This window comes from Myiozetetes cayanensis, unplaced genomic scaffold (genome assembly GCF_022539395.1).
Source record: "Myiozetetes cayanensis isolate MyiCay16 unplaced genomic scaffold, myiCay2020 scf1, whole genome shotgun sequence".
Classification (NCBI taxonomy): Eukaryota; Metazoa; Chordata; class Aves; order Passeriformes; family Tyrannidae; genus Myiozetetes; species Myiozetetes cayanensis.
Window position 1 is genome coordinate 60,833,908 of NW_026086604.1, and position 16,569 is coordinate 60,850,476.

Consider the following 16,569-nt stretch of genomic DNA (forward strand, 5'->3'; position numbering starts at 1 on the left):
CTTCGGGGGTATCAGCCACTCCTCCCAGCTTTGTGTCGTCAGCAAACTTGCTGAGGAAGCATCTGGCCCTTCATCCAAGTCACTGATGAGTAAGTTAAACAATACTGGGTCCAGTACTGTACCTTGGAGGATACCACTAATGACAGGCCTCCAACTAGGCCCTGTGCCACTGATTATGAGCCTCTGGAATCTGCTGTTCAGCCAATTGTCAATCCGCCTCACTGTCCACACAGCCAGTCCACGCTTCCTGAATTTGCATATGAGGATGTTGTCAGAGACAGTGTCAAAAGCCTTGTTGAAATTGAGGTAGACAATATCCACTGCTCTCCCTTCATCCATCCAGGTACTTGTTTCATCATAGAAGGCAATCAGGTGGGTTAAGCCTGATTTATCTTTAGTGAATCCAAGCTGATTAATCCTGATCACCGGCTTGTGATCCATGTGGATAGAAATGGTCTCCAGAACAAGGCACTCCATCACCTTCCCAAGGTGATGCTGGGTGAGGCTGACAGGACAGTAGTTCCCTGGGTCCCTCTTCCTGCCCTTTGTGAAGAGTGGGGTGATATTTGATTTCTTCCAGTCCTCAGGCACCTCTCCTAATCACTGTGACCTTTCAAAGATGATCATGAGTGTCCTTGCTATGGCATCTGCGAGCTCTCTTAGCACTCACAATGCATCCTGTCAGGGCCCAGGGACTTATGGAACTTATGGATGTCAAGTTCACCTAGGTGTTCTCTAACTCAATCCTCCTTGACCAATGGAAAGCCTTCCTTCCAACATTCCTTTACCCTGGCCTCCTGGGTCTGAGGTTCTTGAGGGCTGGTCTTGTCAGTGAAGACCGATGCAACCAAGGCGTTCAGTAACTCTGCCTTCTCTGCGTCCTCTGTTAGCAGGGTCCCCCCTCCATTTAGCAACAGGCCCACATCATCCTTAGTTTTTGTTTTGTTACTGATGTATTTGAAGAAGCCATCTGAGGACTTCCAAGTCAATGAATCCACAAAACAGTTTCCCCAAAGACACTGCTAGCCTACAGACAAAATTCTAAGACCAGTGTCATGGAACAGTAGCATACTGAACTCTATATCTACAGTTTTTCACTTTTCTTAAAATCTCTCTCTTGGACAGCTCATGCTTTTTCAGTACCATGGAGAATAATATCAGTTCCACTAAAGATACAGTAAAATACCAGCTATTACAGTCCATTTCTTCAGGAGTTATAACCCTGACGTACTCAGTTACTTCCTTACCACAGTTTTGTTCTATTCCTTTGACTGAAAATAAGAACAGAGCAGAACAGCTCTTCGGAATTGTGCTCAACTACAAAAGAAAGCAAAGTGATCCCCACTCCAGAATGTACCTATGTACTCAGTGATGTACTCGGAGAATCTGTGGAATCAAAGTGACTGCAGAACAGGCTATGAAAGTGTTAGATAAAATGAACTGGAACAACTTGCCAACGTTAGATGTTGTTCACGAAGATTTCAAGGGGCTAAAAGATACAACGGATTATATCAACCTCCTCATGCAATCTCCTGCTTAAAACTAGATCGACAGTTGAGGTATGAAGGTTGCCCAACACTTGTATAAGGCAAATCAATACAAAAAACTAGGAAGAAGTAGTGGAGACCTGAATAAATATGACATATTGACAAAGACTCAAAAGAATTCCTGCCTCACAAAACAACCAGATTTCTCTGTAGACATCACCGATCACATGGGTAAAGAGGCACTCTGCGAAAGAAAATTAGGAAATAAAGTGCATACTATTTCAAAAGACACTAAGCAAGTCTATGAAAGAAATAGAAGTTCTTTTGTATGAGTATTTTACCTATTAAGAGACAGCAAGATGAGAAGATGAAGGATAACAGAAAATAAATGACTGTATACTTTAATAGAGGCAGATGACCAATGGACTTACATAGAAACCTGCACTGCAACATGGATTATTACATGTAATCATAAAGAGGGAGGAGAGATAAGCAAACTTCCTGTCAGATCATCTTTTCAGCTTGTGCCTCTGTCTAGCAACCCTGTCCTCCACAGTATCAGACACTCCCCAACTCCCTGTGGGGGAGCTCACATGCCTGTTGAACACGCTGGCCCATCACCCCACCATTCAGATCAATAATAAAGATGGTAAACAGTACTGTCCCCCATATCTGTCCCTGATTAATTGACCAGAAAAAAACACGGAGAAAAGGTTACAGATTATCTACAGACCTGTAGTTCGATGCACAATGGCTATTGTGAAGTTATATCTTCACTCTGAAAACTGCATCAGTGAGCTTTTCATGTAAGTAGGAAAACATCAGCTGTTGGTCCTTTGGGCTCTAATAATTAACTCCAGAAACTTCTGGAAAAACAGAATACTGACAGAATATTATGCAATGTTATATAACATTTACTGAAATAGGAATTATTTTAGCTAGCTTCAGAGAAAGCAAGGAAACAATACCATAGTAAAGAACAGGTTTGTTTTATCCACGTCAAGGCATTTACCACTGTTAACTTATGTAGAATCTAAGACTGACAACAACAAAATTCAGAAGCATTGGTACCATGGGCTTTTTGTACTTAAAATAAAGAGAAGCTTAAAAGCTTTCACTATATAGATCAAGTCAATTCCAAAACCTTGCTATAGGACAGGATGTCCTATACCAAGAAAATTGGGAAAACATATTCAGTAACATATGGGCACCCAGTCATTCTCCAAAGTGCCTATGACAAAATGGGATTTCTGAAGGTTAAGCAGCTGACTGTAATCACATAGGTCTGCCCTCTGGATGCTGGAGGATAGGTCACCTTCAACTATGAAAACTGACTTTCTTCTTTTGGGAATACAGAAGCATAGAATGATTTGGGACAGAAGGGACCTTAAAAGTCATCTAGTTCCACCCACACCCTGCCAAGGGCAGGGACACCTTCCACTAGACCAGGTGCTCAGAGCCCCACCCAATCTGGCCTTGGACACTTCCAGGGATGGGGCATCCACAGCTTCTCTGGGCAACCTGTTCCAATGTCCCACCACCCTCATAGAGAAAAATTTCTTCCCCACATCTAATCTAAACATACCTTCTTTCAGCTTAAAGCCATTCCCCCATGTCCTATTACTTCATGCCTTTGAAAAAAGTACCTCTCTAGCTTTCTTGTGGGTCCTTTTTAGGTACTAGAAGGCTGCTACAAGTCTCTCCAGAGCCTTCTCTTCTCCAGACAGACAAGAGCTCAAAGCTTTCCTCCTTTTCCCAAGCATCTGATTGTGAAGGTTGACAAAATCCTATTCTGCAGTTTCCTGAAATGCTTCCTTAGAACAGATCTAGACAGACAAACTCCTACAGCTGTGAAGATACCCAACTGCTGCTAGACCAGCACCCAGGTGCATAAGGACAGCTGCGGAAGTCACAGGTGGAACCACATCCTGGAAAGTGCTTTTTCCCTGCCTTTGCCTTTCCTCAACTGCTTAAATGACTTGTTATTAAATGAGTCAGCACTGACCACTTCAAACACCCTTCCTGACTTGTGTTGCCAAAAACTTTCCATAAAAAAACCATAAAATCCAAAATAATTAGCCTGGAAATGGGTAGCAGCAGTGAAGGAAATGTCTAGATTTTTGAAGAATGCCATACTATTTATGCATGGGACACTGAACTAAAGACACGTATCTGCGAGAAGAAAATTCTACTTATTTTAAAGAAAATTGTGGTGTTTGACCCCAGAAGCCATATTTTCTGAACTGCATGCCACATGCTTTGCAAAATACTGCACAATGATTCTTTTCATGGTACAGCTATGTAGATAGTGAAGAAGAGATGTTAGCAAATACGCTTAATACCACGGCTTAAATCTGTCATCTTCTTTTGTCATTTGTGGCACTTCTAGAAATGGGCCGCATCAGGGTCTGAACAGACTCCAAGGGTAATTTCTCCTGGTGAAAAAACAGGCATTTTATACCACTGCTGGTAGCAAATATACTCTGTTATGACATAGTATATAACGAAAAAAAAAAAATCCAGCTGCAAAGCAGAATTTAAAAAAAAAAAAAATATCAAACAAAACAACCCTCGCATTTGCTGAGAACAAGTGGTCAAACACATGTTTACAATATTAAAACGGGACGATGTACTTGACAGTACATGAATTTAATAAGAATCAATGCAGCTTTTATGTTTTTCCTTAAAGAAAAGACTTAGCTCCTCATGAGAGACTGAATGCGAGTTTGTCAGACAGGGCACCTTTTGTTTCCTCTTTGCTTAAAATAAGTAGTGAAAAGCAGTAGCAACATTCTATTCTTTTTTCAGTAGTATACAAGTATCACACTTCTCAGCTTTTAACAAAATGCTAAACTGTGAAGTTAACTTCACATCAAGAACAAAGGCCTTTGCAAGTGTATTTCCACAAGCAAAAAAACCAAAGTCCTGAAGGTTACTGCCATACACAGCTTACACAGAATCTTAAAAACAAATTCTGAGACAAAGTACTGTATAAACACCATTTTGCATAAAATCCCAAACAAAGCCAGCCAATGAGATCACTACTGGACAATCTAGATGAAACAATACAGACAGAACTGAGAAACCACTACAGTAAGTGAGGCATTTTACAAATCAAGCATAAGGAGCTACTGCTGACACCATTAGCAACTTCAGCCTAGATCTGAACAGAGCTCAGTGCTCATGCTTCAAGGGAACATGCTTGTCTGGAATCCTTTAATAGGAAAAGAGTAAGCTCTGAGTGTCCACAAATACTCAGACAACTTACACTGCATACAGGGGAAGTGAAAGCTGCTTATCCCTTCTGGAAGATGCTGTCACGGGTTTTGTGGTCAATGAAAAATTATTCATGACATATTACATCTCCAACAAACCCACAGAGAAGATCGATCATTGTTATTAAAGAGTATTCCAGAGAAATAAGAATGTGCACATCTTAAATCTGTTAAAAGTAAGAATTTAACATTTGCAACTAAATTCAGCTTTTGCAATTGGAGGTGTTTCTGATTGCTCTTAAGCTTCCTATGAGAGGTCTCCATATTTATTTAACTTTACTTTGCCTTGGAACAAGTGGTTCAGGCTTTGCCGAACTGACTGTGATTTCTCCAAACAGAGAATACACATTACCATGATAAGTACAGAAACACAATCACCAATCACAAACCCTTCCTGCAGCCCAGCTGTACAAATGCAAAAGGAGGCTCACCACAATTTGTTTCCAGATGGGCTGTGATGGTATAAACACAACGCGACCTCACCAGGACTGCTTATTTTTGTAGAGCTGTTACATATTGCCTAAGGATTTTGTACAGATAGGTCTTTACTAGTTAACTTTAATGATCAGTGCCCAAAGCACAAAAACTCCATCCAGCAAACACTGTGTTGTTTTCATACGTTATTTTTCAAGAAAGAAAATTTTACGGGGTATGTCAAACGCCAATTTTGTAACTAAATATTGCCAAACACCGACTTTGTAACTAAAAAACCAACAAAAACCGCACCAACGCCGAAGCGGTTGGCATACAATTACTTAGCAGACCGTGGTAAGCCCGATTGTTATTTTTCTTGAGGTCATTTAGCACTGTGAGGAAGACGTTAAAAGGTCATCCAGACACAGTCTACATATTACTGAACTTCTTAAAAATCGGCCGCTACCCCGCGACGCGGTAAGAGCTCCAATCCCCGCAACGCTCGAGCCAGACCGCGAAAACACAAAGCTCCGCCGAAGACCCTGGAAGGCGAGAGCTCTCGCCAGCGCCAAGCTCCGGGGAAAGGAGCGCGCTCCCACGCGGACAGCCGCCAGGCGGGAGGCTCGGGAAGCCGGGAGCACCCGGGCGGCGGGGCAGTCCCTCCGCCCGCCACCCACCGCGGCGTCCCGGGGCTCGCCCCGCCGGCGGCACCGCAGCGCCCGGCGTTACGCAACGCTCCCCGCGACCTTGCGGGGAACTCCGGAGCCTGCCTGGGGACGGACGTGCGAGCGGCATCACCCGCACGGCCCCGCTCCGCCAGCCGCCCACGGCCGCCGGGACCCCGGGACAGGCGGGAGGGAGGGAGGCGAGGAGGGAGAGCGGCTCAGCGCAGCCATCCCCGCCCGCACCGCTGGACAGAGGGGGCTCCGGAGCGCCGCGACCCGAGAGCGCAAACTTCGGCGGCGGCGGCCGAGCCCCGTCCCGAGCGGGCGGCGGGAGGCGAGCAGAGCCTCTCGGCGGGAGCCAGCGCTGCCGCCCGCCCCTCGGGGGCTGCGGGGCGGAGGATGGGGGGGGTGCAGGTGTCTGGCGGCGGCATTCCTACCTGCGACACCAGCGGCACCAGCGTCTGCTCCACGGAGCGCGTGCGGATCTCCAGCCCCGCGTCCGCGCCCAGTCCCGACGAGGACGACGAGGAGACGCCGCTGCTGCTGCACGGGGACGTGGCCATAGCGGGGGAGGCGAGCCGGGACCCCCGCCCGCCGCCGCCGCCGACACGCGCGCTCCCGCACGGCCGACCCAACTCCCGCCTCTCCGCTCCTCTCCGCTCCCCTCCGCGCCGCTCCGCCCCCGCGGCCACCGCCCCCTCTCCCGTTCCCTGCCCGCCCGCCGGGGCGCCGGGAGATGCCGCGCGCGCGCTCAGCACCCCCCCCTCCGCTCCCCCCTTGGCGGCCCCTTCCACGCCCCTCGGGACGGGATGGATTTAAAGAGGCAGCTCCCGCTTCTGCGCTTCCCGCCCCGCCGCGGAGCCGGATCGCGGTGGTTGCCGCCTACCCTCGTGCCCCTCCTTTCCCGCGCCCGTAACCCACCCGCTCCGCAGCCGGCGGAGGAGGGGAAACCGGGAGTGGTCCCGTCACCACGGCTGCCAGCGGGAGTTTCCCCGCCGGTCTCGCCCGAGGGTGCAGGCGGAGGGTCCGTGCCCGAGTGGAGAAGGAGGACCGGGCAGTGGCTGAGAGGCTCAGGTGGCCCCAAGGAGATGGGAGTCCGGGCCGGTCACCCGGGCAGCAACGGGGCTTGCAGCGGCTCCGGCTGGCGCGAACCCCGGGAAGGGTGGTCCCGGTCGGAAAGTGAGGGGCGCCGGTATGGGGTCCAGGGAGAGGCAGCCGGAGAGGCGCTCTCTCTTTGGGGAGGGCTGCAGTCACGGCTCGCGTACTTTATAGCATGGGGGGAGGGGACCTGATGGGTGTCTCGAACTAAACGCCATCAGCTCATCTTAGCAGCCTCAGGGCGAAGGGTCAAAAGGGTTCTCCTGGCTTTGGGTGATTTGTATTCCATACCTGGCACATACCTGCTCTCAGAGAATCTTTGTCATGGGTATCCAGGTTTGCCCAGCCCTGATGCTAAAGCAGAGCACCTATGACTGATCTAGCAAGAAGGCGGCAAAAGTAATTCAAAAGAATAAAAATGGTTTGATTTGTGTTGTGAGTTGGGGGATTTTTGTTGTTCTGGTTTGGCATGGGCTAAACTCATTTCTTCACATTACTTAGTACCCTCTATCTGCAAAGCCGCAGGAACTGGATGCTTTCAGGTCTGATTTGGCTGTATGTATTTGGTGTGGCTGGCTCTTCTACAGGCTTGTCTGCACAAAATCGTGGAAAGGGAATGGAGCTCTTCTGGCTGTGATCCAAACCACCAAGGTGTGAAGCAGATCCAGCCCAGCACTGGGGTCACTTGGTGCAGTGCTGTGTATGAAAGAGCAAGCCCTGTGTAGGGTCTGGGACAGTAAATCACTTTAACGTAACTTCTTAGTTTCCTGGTCAGAACAGAGGATTTGTATTTGATTGCTCAGCTCTAGCACAACACAACTCTATAGTGGTGTCTTTGGCTTTTTTGAGTTTTCGATCAAGGACTTTGTAACATTGTGTGTCTTCAGAAAGATTTCTGACCCTTTTTGCACAAAGCATCTTATCCACAATTTTGAAACATAGACATGAGATAAAGGACAATATTTGTTGTCCTTTGGAGTCCAATGGAGTTATCCATATTTATTAAAAAAGAAAATTGACAGAGCTGCAAGTATAACCCTACATAACAATATGACCCTATTCCTAGCTCTTCAGGAAATTGGTTTCCAACATGGTCTCATATTTTCTAAAATGACATCTTATATAACATCAAGTGTTACAGGAGAGAACTGAAGGCTTAAACCTGCCATGGCACAAAAATATCTGAATGATGATGTAGACTTGAAATAAGTGCTAGTCTTGTTTGATCAAAGGGGTTTAAAGCACACTTGAGATTTTTTTTTTTCTCCTAAACTTCTCATTTTCATGCAACATCTTTCATTCTTTTTCAGGTAATTTGTTTTTCTTTTACTTCTCAATACCCAGATTCTACGCCTTGCCAACAACAATTGTTGTTTTCTTATATCTTTTGGTAGAGTACTGAAGGCAGGTATGGTTGCAGCCTCTCCAGGACTGTGAACTGGTACTGGAGACTTCTGGATCGAATGAGCTGAAGCATCCACCAGACAAAGTGTCAGTAATACCAGACAGAAGTGCATTCCTTTGCCCTCTTCCCCTGTTATTCCCACTCATTGACTATTGACTATTACAAATATTGCTGTAATACAAATTAACTACGTCATCAACATCTACAGATACAAATCTACAATTCACATCAGAAATTACCCAGAAGCACATGCACACTTGGATGCACAATGTGGTTTATAATTTGACGATTTGTGTCACTTAACTTCAAAGACAGCTGCCTGTCATCTTCAACACAGTAACAGATCAGACGCCCCAAGAATAATGTTCTCTGATTGAAAGCTGAGTTAGTAGCAGAAGTTAATGATTAATTTTAAAGATTGTAACTTCTCTTTGAAACAGAAGACAAGTTTAGTATAAAAGATACTGGCAAAAATAGTTTAAAAGTAATTTCCTACACTTATTTTACAAACAGTGGGAATTTTGCAATACCTTTCTGCAGAGAGAAGTCCTGTTCCTAATCTACCACTCTCTTTTGCTGCTTCCATTTTGTTTTCAGTAGAGAAGCAGCATTAGTGGGTGGTACTAGAGACAACACTGTCTAGTTCTCCCACTTCTCTTCCTAAGGTGCTTCCAGTTTAAACATGGAAACCACATGCTCTGCTTATGAAATCTTGTGCTAGGCAAACAATGCACGTTGTGATGTTTTTAATATAACACGATTCAAAAGCTCTAGCATGCTGCAGACTAATGTCTTTGAAGACACCTTGAGGAGATCTTCAAACATCGTAGCCTGGAGCTCGATTGTGCTTTTTAATTATGTTAAGACAATTTGAATGAGGCAGAGTGATAGATTGCAACCACACCTTTGGCATGCCAACACATACCTCTGACGGAGCACACTGTGCAATGCACAGCACTAGACTATTTTGCATACAATCATCTTCAGCCCATGTGATGGATTCAGGAAAGCAATAGCCCATCACCCCAGAAAGAGTGTCCCTCATGCCTTTAGGATGTGAGGAGCACCCACTGGCGTGGCAGTCTCGAGTTGCCATTTGAGTTACCACTGTTTAATTCTGTTTTGAATCTGAAAAGCATCTGAAGCATTAAGATAGAGGAGAAGAGTAATGCCTAATGGACTATATTTCTAACTTCATGATTTTGCCAGTGCTCAAGGAGAAGGAAGGGATTCATATCCTCATAACATTATCAACGTGCTACACTGTCCCTCCTCAGGGGGAGTCAGTCAGCCTCAGTTTGATGGAGTAGCTGGCACCTGCTCTTACCTTCTAGCTAAGACATGTGTGTTCTCTGGTCTGTTTAAAGCAAAATGAGATGGGTAACACTTAGTTTATATTATGCTTTTGTTAATCTGGACATTTTGACCATAATAAGGTCAGTGGAGAGGACAGAAACCTTTTCCACGTGAAGAAACCTTCCTTAGGAAACAGGTTTTATAGTTGTTCTGTATGTGCTGTTGAGGCACATGCAGGAAAGCAAATGCCATTTAGACAGTCAAGACAGGATTGAACTTGTGAACTTTGAAGAGGAACCTAACAGTTTCTGTCCACAAGGAGCAGTTGGTCTATGAAGTGTAAACTGCAGGGAGAACAAGGGAATACTGGTAAAGGCCAGCTGATGTGATCAGAGGGCTTTTCAGTAAATTTTGATAATGAGCACTTTTCTACACATGTTAATAATGAATGAGGTAAGACATAGGAATTAGCTAAATTAATAAAACTTTGAGGTTGAATTCCAAGGAGTAATTGCTCTTTATCCTCCCGTAGAGAGCATCCCAAATATCCAGGGTGGAGAGGAAGCAATGCCCCCATTGCTTCCTTATCTCCCAGCTGCAGTCTGGAAAGCAGAGCTGAGTGAGCTAAGTGTCAGATTGCTTTCTTTCTCTTTTCTCCAGGTAAGATTAAAGTTATAGCAGTGTGGGAGGGGAAAGCACATCAATCATCTTTCCAGATGAAATTTACAAATCCACTTTAAGATTAAGCTTTTCCCTTGATTGCTTCTGTTTTCCTCCAAAACTTGACAAAGTCATATTTCTTTGTGTTTCAGTGGGGATGTTTTGCAGGCAACTTGTGAAATTAGTAATTTTAAAGACAGCTAAAAATTTTAGGCTTTTGGGAAAAGTCAAAAGATGGGAGACAAGCTTTGCATGAAATGTCTTATCGTGATTATTAGTGGTTATTAACTCTAAAATACATTACACTTCTTTATAAAACCAATCAATCTTTTATGTTTACTTTATGCCATACAGTAAAATACTTTACAAAGACTACATTAGTTTCTTTTACATGGAGAGCATTTTATGTGACTATACACTGACTTTTTTTTTGGCATTTTTTTGAATTTACTAGTTTCACAGTGGGATTACAATAATTATTACAGAAACTATGAAGAAGAGGGGATATAAATTAGTGTACAGACATATCGGAAGGACTACAAGCTAGTGTCTGTTCTTATTCTGAGTGTTTATCCAGAATGCCTGCGTGCCCCCGCAGCCAGAGGGTGATTTCAAGCACTGGCTCCCTTTTTGTTTACGAAGTGGTAGCTGTTAAAATCTTCAGCAAGTAACATGCTACCAAATGTGGTACGCCTCTAAGCCACTTCTGTTCCCTATGACTGTGGAAAATGAGGAACATTGTTTGGATGGTCAGATACTGATAGCCCATCATGGCTTGACTGCCTCTTTTAGAGAGTGCTTATGAATACAGTTACCCATGCTAGTTCTCCAAGAAGCTTAAGGACTCAGTACACTTCATCAGTCCCAGCACCATCAAGAGACTTCTGTAATGAGTAGCAGTTCTTGAGAATACATCTAGCCATAAAACATGTTTTCTGTGACATGCTGAATGCAAAGAACACAGAAGCTAGAGTCAACCTATCAAAATAAAGAAAAAAATCATTAAAGTTAGGGTCTGAAGAAAATATCCTACCTTTTCACTGATGTTTCGTACCCTAGCCACCTACAGTTGTAGTAGATGTGTGTCTGAGGTAGGGAAGAGCGAGAGAACAATTTGCAATCCTGTAAGGCTTTGCTGAGATCTAGGCTGTCCCACAAAGGTGAAATTTAATGACATGTATGTAAGTGAGATAGGACAGTCAAAGAAATGCCTTCTGTGTTTTCTGTAAAACTTTCTAAATTTACCTCAAGAATACATTTGTGAAAACTTATTTTTATATATTTTGAATGATTTATTTGTTGAGCAGCTTCTAGACCTATGTTCACGGTATTACTTAAATTTACCAAGTAAATTTTCTGAAAACTCCACATACATTGAGCAGGACTGGTTTTTTTGAGAGCCTAGAATACGGGTCAGATGTAAGGAGTAGGAATAAATGAGAATAGGACAGGCTGAAGGAGAGCACAGCAAGTGATAGGAGAGCAAGGGCTTGGCTTCAAGGGCAACATGTGACAAGAAGCAAGTACTGTGCTAGTCAGAGATTTTGGTGTTCTCCAGCTGTAGGAATTACCTTCACCAGCTCCTGTGTGGGACAAGTTGGACTCAATGATCTTAGAGGTCTTATCCAACCTAAATACTTCGCTTCTATGGCAGACAGGGACTTGTGACTATTAGACGGGTATAACATATAGCAGGAGAAGCTGAAGCTGCTCTGTAGTCAAGTCTGGTATTTTTTCCCTTTATTTAGAATTTCCTTGTGCTGGCCTTTAATACATATTAGTGGTATATGAACTGGAGTCTAACACCAACATTGGTGTGACAACTTTTGGAGGTGAAAAGTCTCATCAGTTTAGCTTCAGCTGTGAATTTGGCCTTATTTCAAAAGGACATCTGAAAAATACAGCTTCAACTTGAACTGTAGGTAGGAATTCATGTGCAGTTTTATAAAATCATACCCTAGGAATAGGATAGTAGAGGACCCTTTTCAGACTAACAATCTATAGATTTATCAGTGCATTATTGTACTCTTCAAAATTCGGTGCTGCTGTAACATTTCAGGCAAAATCACCTAGATGACCAGTTCCTAGATGCTAAGCAAAAATTTGGGCCTTTTTTCTTGCAGTCTGTGAAGTTTTTCTTTCATACATATATATTTTTCAAAGAACTATGTCTGAGGCTTATTCATTACATCTAAGACCTTGTTCTAAACAGGAGCTAGCCCACTAGTTTTAGAAGTCACGAGCAGCCTTGAAATACACAGATACACGATAATCATCCCTCATGAAAGTCTTAAACTGACCTGTAGTTAGGATTGGGAATAAGCTTTTGACACCAAATCTTTTACTTCTTTCAAACCTACTATCCTCCTAGCACTGAATGGTATTTTCTGTGGTTTTTTAAACTGTTCCTATGGGTTATAAAATAAATATGGAGGATTAAAGGTTTGAAGAAATCTCTAGCCTGCAAAATCTTTAAGAGCATTTGCCACCTAGCAACAGCCAAGAACGTGTGTTTCCTTTGAACAATCTGCAATTGTGTGATTCAGAAGAAACCTCCACAGTGTTTATAACTGCAATTGTAACTTATGTAGGAAGAGAAAATGCAGCAAAAGGCTCTGGTTACATCACTGACAAAAGCATTTCATTACCATAAGAAGTCCCTAACAGGGTGACAAATAATCAAGATTAAAAAGAATGTGTGAGACCAGCAGAAAGGGAAACAATGACGTTCCTATTATAGCTGTGGTCTTTGCAATAAATGATATGTCAGCTTTTTCATTTTGAACTGTGCTGAATAACTTAGTGATTTTAATTCATCAGCAAATGAATACTTAGATTAGAAGCTATTTTCTTTTCAAATGTGCATTTGCTAATTTAGTCATGCAATAAATACCACATTCCTTGAAAAGTATGTGTTATTTTTATAGGTATTGTTTATAGGTGATAATGATTTAAAACCACAGATACTCTGTTAGTTTGCACAGATATGTGCAGAAAGTATGGGAATTATATGAGAGGAAGGGTAATTGCAACATGCATGAGCTGGCTGGCTATCAGAGTCCCACTGGTCTGCATTTTGTGATGCTAATGAGATAGCAGAGAAAAATTACACAGATGCTAATGCACATGGGTTCTACTTAGATGATTCCAATGCATAAGTCTTTATTTACAAAGTCTAAGAATATGATTTATTTTGTATCAGTTATTCCAGTTCCTCTGTTTTCCTCATTTTTTTTCCACCTCCTGAAAGGAAAAAAACGGGGGATACCTAAGAACACTGCGTCTTTCATACCTCCCAGACCTCCGAATCATGTACACTTGTTAAGGAATTTTACCCATGTGACATTGTTAAATTAACCTGGATTTGTTCTAAAAAAAAAAAAAAAAAACGAGCAGCTTCTAGACCTACCTTCACGGTATTACTTAAAATTACTTATCAACAGGGTACTAAAACCCACTTTGTTTCAGTATACGTTCTTTTTAAAACGTGTTTCTCAGTTAACAAACCAGCTTAAGCCCAACAAAGACATTACTAATATATGTTACAACAAAATACTTCTAATGCTGAAAAATAGACGGTGTATTGTTGCTAACCCCTTACAGGCAGCTGGTAGGATTCAATTCTGTTTCTGGCAGCAGGAGAGTACATGCTGAAGTATCAGAATTGGAGCAGAAAATTGTAAGTGCAGCTGAAATGGAAGGGGAAGCAGCAAGCTATTGCCAAGGGAGCACAAGCACTTTTGAAATAAGTACATTCAGTGAGTTTATACTAAATATTAAAAGTTTCAGAAAGCATAATGTAAATAACTGAAAATTTAGAAGCCTCTCTTTTTCAGTCATGTTCAAAGTACTAAAAGCATTTCTTAGAACCTGATATTTGTACTGAATTGCCAGTGCAATATCAGCCATTTTTGGAAAACGTCATAATGTAGACAGGCCCTAATAGGCAAAGGTTTTGAAAGCAAAATGAGGTGTTGGGGTGTAAGGAGCACATTGACAGAATGTTTTTTTTGCTGTACTTACTAACAGTAGTCCTGACCTGGCAACTCTTCCATTGATGTACATTGGTGTGGTGGCAGATGAGGACTGCATGTTCAGGTGTGCTTGGGACACTGTACATGTTCCTCTAATAGGAATAAATTTGCAGATCACAGGTGGAAAGCACTCATTTCACAGTTGGTTTATTCTAGCAATCAGAATGTGAAATCTAATTGTCTACTTTGGATAACGAGAAAATAGTTTCCTAATCAAATGTTTCTTTGATTCTGCCATAAAGGATGGCAAAAGTCCTGCTTCTCGGAAGAGAAAAGAAAACAATCAATAGGAGACAACTTGTGTTTTCAGAGTTTCAGATTCATGTCAGCTATTTAGCCTGCAAATTGCTGCAGGATTCTCAAGACCTCATTTAGTGTCTATACCTATATATGTACCCATTTTGATTTCTTACAATCCTATGTATCTTACCAGGCAGAATAATTAGAAAAATATCACTTTATGTTAAAACAGTGTATTTTTTGAAGCTTAAAATATCACAGAGTAATATGTAATCAATAATTACATCCTGATGGAATTGCTCCCTACTCTGCCTGTCATGCTCAAATATTGATATGCATTTGGTAGGGAACCTCAGCCCTTAGAGCAGAAACTGTGCAACAACTGTTTTTATCTACCTCTCTGTCCTTCTCAAGAGTTATGATCGAGGTGCTGAGGGGATACAGCAAATGATAATATCATTTTAGCTCTAGCAGAGCTTCTCCTTGACTTTGAAAGACAGATGATTACAATTCACATTTTTTAAAAAGTGGGCACAGCAGAGAGAGGTCGGAAAGTGAAAATCCACATAGATTAGTGTAGCCTGGTGTCCAGGTCACATGTGTAGCATACATAACCTGATTAAAATCCCTGCTCAGTCAGCTTCAGATCATGGTCTTGAAACTAAATTTCCACTTCTCCTCTGTGTATTTAGCTATGGATATTTCAAGGTGGTGTCTTTCTTTGAAGAAGTCTCAGTCAGTGTTTGTCTTCATCCAAATACAAAACAGAAACTACTGTGTTCCCCACAGTTAATTCTTACCAAATTTAGGAAAAAAATTAATAGATTTAATAGGAAATTTCCAGTCTTAACATTTTACTAATGTACTTATGATTTATTGTTCTTTTTGTTTCAAAATAGAATTAGGATTAAAAGTGCGATCTAAAGCAGCTCGTATTATGTTTAGCCAAAAACCTTCATAATGGAAACCGTGACTTAATACTTTTGACTCCTAAATCATGCATTATTTTAGTTCTTCCTCTTAAAAGTTCCTTAAAAAGAAGTCACATATTAGATATGAGTTTCAGAGAAAGTTCAGCATTCCAAGGGCACCTTATAAAAGGCATGAGCACCTGTCTACAGACGGGGATTTTATGTGTATAAGCTGATCCAAATAGACTTAATGTGCATGATGAAATTGTACTCTGGCCATGCAGTTTCAATTAGACTGTTACTTTTATATCTCTTATCACTACTCCTTTCCAGTTAACATTCTCCTCATTTACATCCTGAGTTTGTAATCCCTTAGGATATTTTTTTTTTCCACAATTTTTCTGGAGCAAATATTCAAAAGATTAGAATCACTAGTTTATCATATTCCTCATTTGAATACAGCAAACCTGCTTATAGTTGGTTCTGTTGTACTTGGTTGCGATCCTCTAGCTAGGAAGAATAAAACCCAACAAACTGTTTTGGTACCTCATACTTCTCACATTAGGATTCCACTGATGGAAATTCTTTGGTAAGAGTCAAAACCCTTCAGACACTGACCTGAAACTGTTCCTATGTAAGTCAGGCTCTCATCTCCTCAGTTCTCTGGGTCAGGCACAGGTCAATAAAGGGTATTTTTGTGAATCCCCACTTACTATAGCCCAAGCTCTGTTCATGAGAGATGGCTGTATTCTTGCTTCTACCACCTGATAACTTTTCTTACTTGTCCTCTGTTCAGCACTGTGGATGGTCTCAGTTTTTGGCAGGCTAATGTGGAAAGACTGGTAGAAGGAATTAGACACAGGGAACATGCATCTATTGAACCTTAGAATATTTATAGTCATCATGACTCTACTTTTGTCCTGTCCTTCTAGAGTTGATAGTGAGAGACATTTTATGCCTATTTATTCAGCTCTTTTTACATTTATTTCCTGTCTAATGGAATGGATGCAAATTGGAAGCTGGGGAGTGGGGAGGGGAAGAGGAGAGAGAGGAAACACTTCCCCACTCTCTGTTTAAGTGACCC

At 42.4% G+C, this 16,569-nt stretch overlaps 1 protein-coding gene across 1 annotated transcript in view; it reads right to left on the reverse strand.

The window, feature by feature from the left end:
* CTNNAL1 (catenin alpha like 1) overlaps nt 1–6,466 on the reverse strand; it is a 58,390-nt gene extending 51,924 nt beyond the window's left edge. Inside the window, exon 1 of the mRNA XM_050306817.1 lies at nt 6,279–6,466. Within this exon, the coding sequence (XP_050162774.1) occupies nt 6,279–6,404 (126 nt within the window). The 5' untranslated portion in view covers nt 6,405–6,466. The remainder of the gene's footprint in view (nt 1–6,278) is intronic.
* Nucleotides 6,467–16,569: the final 10,103 nt, after the last annotated feature.